This window comes from Schistosoma haematobium, chromosome 1 (assembly GCF_000699445.3).
Source record: "Schistosoma haematobium chromosome 1, whole genome shotgun sequence".
NCBI lineage: Eukaryota > Metazoa > Platyhelminthes > Trematoda > Strigeidida > Schistosomatidae > Schistosoma > Schistosoma haematobium.
This window is the reverse complement of record NC_067196.1, coordinates 5,172,144-5,178,210: the sequence shown is the minus strand read 5'-3', so window position 1 is coordinate 5,178,210 and position 6,067 is coordinate 5,172,144. Positions and strand designations below refer to the sequence as shown.

General features: G+C 38.9%; 1 protein-coding gene across 1 annotated transcript; it reads right to left on the bottom strand.

Annotated features, from left to right (window-relative positions):
- Positions 1 to 2,056: 2,056 nt before the first annotated feature.
- On the bottom strand, positions 2,057 to 5,693 carry MS3_00000829 (uncharacterized protein). Its single transcript, XM_051208444.1, has 2 exons — positions 5,479 to 5,693; positions 2,057 to 5,442 (listed from the first exon to the last, which is right to left on the bottom strand). The coding sequence occupies exon 2, from the start codon at positions 5,018 to 5,020 to the stop codon at positions 3,938 to 3,940; it is 1,083 nt and encodes a 360-aa protein (XP_051072974.1). The 5' UTR covers positions 5,021 to 5,442; positions 5,479 to 5,693; the 3' UTR covers positions 2,057 to 3,937.
- Positions 5,694 to 6,067: the final 374 nt, after the last annotated feature.

The following is a 6,067-nucleotide window of genomic DNA, read 5'->3' as shown; positions in this document are numbered from 1 at the left end:
TCTCACGGGGCAATATTCCAGTGAGCAGTGTTTCTTTCTTACTAATCAAGGTTCTGTCCATCCCTGAAAGTGTGACGTTTGTGAGGTAGAGTTTAACACTACATAAAGACAGAGCTTGTTGGGTGAACGTAGGTCATTCAAAGACCATTTAAGTAGCTTCGTGTTGCACACCATCCGTAGTAAGTCATCTGCTCCCAAAACTTCATCACCTTAAAACTTATTATCATGAGATCCTTCTCTCCGGCTTTTGACTCTAGTATCAGTTTATTTTGAGAAAGTCTTTTCGAATAAAACCCCTTATCCACTCAGACTGCCTCCACCTCTCATTATCAACTTTCTGTATTTTTAGATCCGAATATCACTTTAAGTAGCGTAGCTCTAGAATCATTTACTTAATCACCTAGTCCATAAAGATTAGGTGGAGCAACCTCAGGGAGTTCGTTGGACACTCATCTAACCATTACAAGAAACACATAAATGCTCGCTCACACTAAAATGTGTAAGGATAGTGCAACGCATTACATTTTAAATAACATTGAACTGCTAAAAATCTATTTAGCTAATGTGTATTCGATACCGAACTGCATATCATACCTTCCTTATTCAGAAATTATTAGTACACGTCTTTTCTTCGGCTGTTGACTTCAACTTGATTTCTGATGACCTCAGTTTTCGAGAATATAGGTAGCACTTCTCAGTGTTGTAGAGATATGGGCGTTTTTGAATGGAAGCGGAATGCCATGCGCTTCATGTGCGGTAATACTTTGTTGTATTTAGTGTTCTACCATAATGTCGTGTCTGTCACAGAGAATTTCGGCAAATACGTCCTATCTCGCGATCATGAACCCCCATTTTCCATTCAGTTTTCAATGAATACATTATGTAAATAATACCTACATGTTACAATGTTTGGTTGATCTATATTAATGAGCCACACCTTAGAAGTGATCTCATATGGCTACACATTTAGTAGATCGTGCCAAGTGAGTCCAACACACTTTCTTCACAAGGTAAGTTAGTGAATACCAAAATGAGAGGCCATATTGCCTATGGCTTTCATCATTAGGTGTTATAATTCTCTCTTCAACTCCCGGGGCAGAGTTTAAGTGTTTTAAAATGTTAGTTCTGGCTAGCGTTTTCTAAAGAATAAGATTGCTAACCCCGTGCCAATCCTCCTACCCCGGGCTTGGAACCGGCAGTAATTCTAGGAGATCTACAAGGAACATCAGCGTCCATCAAATTTGCATCAGATGTTGATTCATTCAGCTCATTTTTACAAGGAATTCCATCAAAAATATGCGAATCATTGGGACAACTCATATTTGGTAAACCAACATGAGCAATTTATAAGGAATTGTGTAGAATCCAAACCATGGTTTGGATGTTGAAGAATAACCGTCCAGGTACGTTAGACACGCGCCCTTTCCCGTCGAAATCAAAACAAGTAATCGGGTAAATAGCGGTTCTATAATTCATCATAAATTTAAATGTGAATCGTTACCTAAACAAATATTACCACCCGGCTATTCAACCAATAATTGTTCAATCAATAAATCTAAATTACAATAAATAAAGGAGTTGATAAAAGATGAGGGAAAATTACCAGTCACAACAAATGAACGTTATTCTATCCTGACTGGATAGAACACACAAAAGGAGGAGCAAATCAATATGGCTACCGCCAAGAACAAGTGTCCAGTAAAACAACACAGATGCAGTTCGGGAAGAAACACAAACTTAGTGAATGCGTAAGAAAAACAAAAACTATAATAAAAAATACAAGTATTAACAATTCAAATGTAATCAAAAGACAACAATGTACAACTAAGGGGATCAATAGGAACAAAGCACAAGTATATACATGGAGGGATTTTCACCAACACACAAAACATTCAAAATGGACCTTACACCGGCCCCCAAAATACCTCCATACCACACAAGCTACCTTGATGCCTATGGTCATGGTTCATTATATAACATATTACACTATAGGAACGAGTGGGACTTACAGCAGTACGCCTGCTCGACCTAACTACATTAATAACAAAAAGACTAACCCGAAGCTTCAAGGAGACCTGCTTTACCTGTTCTCTGGTGATCAACAATAACAGTCGTGGTATAGACCTAATCACTCTTCCCCAAACTTCACCCATGCTGTTGGATGAGGGCCTTGCTGACAATTCAATATTTATCTTCTGCTGATTCGACTGCTGCACAAACTTCCTTAACTCAGAAACTGTCCCCACGAAGCTTGACGCACTGTCACTGTTAATCTCCGGAGGTTTCCTTCTTTTTCCAATTAAACGTAATAAGGCCATTATAAATGAATCAGCAGTCAAACTACACTTCATTTCAATATGTACTGCCCATGTTTGCAAACAAGTAAACACATATCTATATCCTTTTTCTAATGACCTTCCTATGTGTCCTGGTTCTTTATGACAATGTCTAATTATTATTTTCTTCACTAAGTGTCGACTGGGTAAAATTACTGGATGTTTAAAGGCATTCAAGGATTCTGAGTAGCTTAGCCGACCTGTAACACAGAGTAACCCATCAAGCATTATCGGTGATAAACCTTTCACATCATCACGACTTACTACTTAACTGCTGTTTCTAAATCCACCAAATAATTTTCCATACACTTCCCTTTGAACCACCAATAAATTCTTACCCTTGGCGATGTCAAGCTCCTTAACCTTTAAACATCCTAGATGAACGGATCCTTTACAACTTGGTGAATGAAGTACCATAAGGAATTCGATGAACCTTCTAAACCAGGTTACAGCTCTGACTAATTTCAACCACTCGGAATAATAAGAGAGAATAGGTAACATGTTGTACTTTATACTACTCAAGTTAACCACAGCAGTTTTTCTAAACTCAATAGCGTCAGGAGTATGTTCCGGACAGTCAGTGATTGTTATATAAAATTCGCCATGCAATAAAGTAGGACATTTGAACCAATATTCAAGATCAGCCATTTTCTGTACACTTCCTCTACATAATAATTCACTTATATGCTTAACGAAACTCTTTGCTTGATCACAAGTGGGAATGGATATCAAGCAATCATCAACATAGAAATTATTCTTGACATTATCTACAACCTAACCATCATAACTGTCAAAGAATATTTGGGCCGTCTTATTCAAGGCAAAGTTCGCTGTCTTTTTCGGATTTAAAACTGCATGGTGAGGTAAGTACCACCGGTGGCGATAACTAGGTTGCAATTGTATTTCAGGGATCTTCTCCGCATAGCCCTTAATAAAATTACTTTCAATACCCTTTGTATACTTGATATACAGAGTGTCATCTTTCAACAATCTACGCTTCAAGCTCTGTAGTCTATTGTTTGCCACTTCATAATTCCTCCCTTTCATATTTGAGTTCACTTTCCATAGTACAGGAACTGCAAAATGACCATTTTCGAAGCGTGTGCCCTCTTCCACATTCCTTATAGCGGCCTTATGTTCTATTGATACTGACTTATCATTTGAATAAACATCAGAAAACTCTACATCATAAAGTTTACGTATTTCGTTCTCCAAAGTCTTTATCTTACTGGTATGGCTGACAACTCTTTTCCTATATTCGGGATATGACGCAGGTCCGAAGACCGCCCACCCCAGCAACGTCTTCACAGCGTACGGGCTTTTTCTTCTACCCAACCGCTGGTCTAACACCCAGTGTGCTTCTGGTACGTTGCAACCAATCAACAGTAGAACTTCTTCAGAGTCTAGGTTATCTATTGGTACATCCCTTAAATGTGGCCACTTAACCAGGTTGTTCACTGCCGACCTTGTTGGCTTATGACCTGGCATACCTGCCACAATCAGAGCTCCTTCAATCGTAACATGTTCGGACCGATCTAGAGAATATACCTCAAAAGGGGTCTTTGTGACTGTCATTGTCCTATTACCACCCACAGTCTCTACTACCACTGACGCTCGTCTTCCTTCAGCCCGAGATACCTCAAACAGCTCGATTTTATCAACGTTACATCAGACCCGTTATCCAACAAAGCATAACCCACCATTTCGGCATTTCCCAACATCAACCGTACAGGAATCATTCCTAAGCACACTTGGCTACTTAGGGATTTAGTAAATCCACAACAATTCGGGATATCAGGTTTATCATTTTCGCTGTGCAGCAAAGAATGCTGTTTCTTCTCACAACCATTAACGTTACAACGTTTTGCCAGCTTACATTCATTAGCTTTATGCTCTTGCCTAAGGCAGACAAAACAGATGCCATTAACTTTTGCTTGAGACCATCTCTCTTGAACGGTAAGCGCTAAAAATTTTGGACATTTATAAATAGCATGGTCCTGGGAACACACCCTGCATTTAGCTCTCGAGTTACTCTCCTGCTCCAATTGCAAGTGACAATTTGTCTTTAAGTTGTGTCCCTTTCTCGGACGATTCGCTAACCGTCCAAACCTACTATTAGCGACTCTCGCGCGGGATGCTATAAATTGGGTAAGCTCGTCAAAAGTCGGTTCCCTATTATCTTCCGTCAATTCATCCACCCGGTTCGCCCACTGGGCTTGCATAACTTGAGGTAATAGTCTTACTATTCTTTCCAAAGTAACTAAAGAATTTAGATCAGAGGTATAATTCATCTGTTCTAAGACCATAGCACAGTTTTCCATTTTAATGGCCAAGTTTGATAGTTGCTCCCCGTCAGTACAATCAAAATTAACAGCATTGAATAGGTCTTCTAATGTTTCTCGAGCGATTACATGAGACTGTCCGAACAAACGCTTTAGAATTTCCCTTGCTCTCTTATAACCAGAGGATGCTTCCATCATGACACAACCCTCAATAGCTGTCTTCGCCTTGCCCTTACAATAGTGCATTAAATAGAGCAAACGTTGGCTATCATCGGTGACTCTTGATGCTACATACGTCTCAAATTGCCTTATAAACTTCCAGTATCCTCTTGGCTGTCCATCGAAATAACTCAATTCAACCTTTGGTAGTTCTGGACCAACAACAGGCGCTATAGGCAACATGCTCTTTCCTGGTAATTCAAGCCTTTGCTTCTCCTTTAAACTAAGATTTTTACGTCATCTGTCATCGAATAAGGACTAGAGTCACTACCATGATAACCAAACCTATTCGAGTCTGAACCATGACACTTAAGGACATCAAAAGGCACTTGCTTGGTAATGGGGAATTCTTCATTAACATTAACGAACTTTGAGCTTGATTTCCTTCGACGATTAGTTGGCATTATGAGCGAAACGACCAGTTATTTCCAGAAACGATAACCAAAATCCGCGAACGATTGCCAAAGGATTTCGGCCAAGTAATAATTGTTCAGAACTGTAGAATCCAAACCATGGTTTGGATGTTGAAGAATAACCGTCCAGGTACGTTAGACACGCGCCCTTTCCCGTCGAAATCAAAACAAGTAATCGGGTAAATAGCGGTTCTATAATTCATCATAAATTTAAATGTGAATCGTTACCTAAACAAATATTACCACCCGGCTATTCAACCAATAATTGTTCAATCAATAAATCTAAATTACAATAAATAAAGGAGTTGATAAAAGATGAGGGAAAATTACCAGTCACAACAAATGAACGTTATTCTATCCTGACTGGATAGAACACACAAAAGGAGGAGCAAATCAATATGGCTACCGCCAAGAACAAGTGTCCAGTAAAACAACACAGATGCAGTTCGGGAAGAAACACAAACTTAGTGAATGCGTAAGAAAAACAAAAACTATAATAAAAAATACAAGTATTAACAATTCAAATGTAATCAAAAGACAACAATGTACAACTAAGGGGATCAATAGGAACAAAGCACAAGTATATACATGGAGGGATTTTCACCAACACACAAAACACTCAAAATGGATCTTGCAAATTGATTCATTAGAAGCTTTGTCTCACAGTAATTCTGAGTTGCATTTGATACAGTTATATCCGTTGTGCTGCCCCAATTATTTTCTCCAACTTTCCTGACGAATATCGCATGAAATATTAGTTTGTTCTCTCTGTAGTTCGATTTCAGAGCAATACAAGGCTAACAAGTCTTCGCGTAAT

Coding starts and splice junctions, on each gene's coding strand:
- MS3_00000829 (XM_051208444.1), bottom strand. CDS start 5,020: ATGTTGCCTATAGCGCCTGTTGTTGGTCCAGAACTACCAAAGGTTGAA.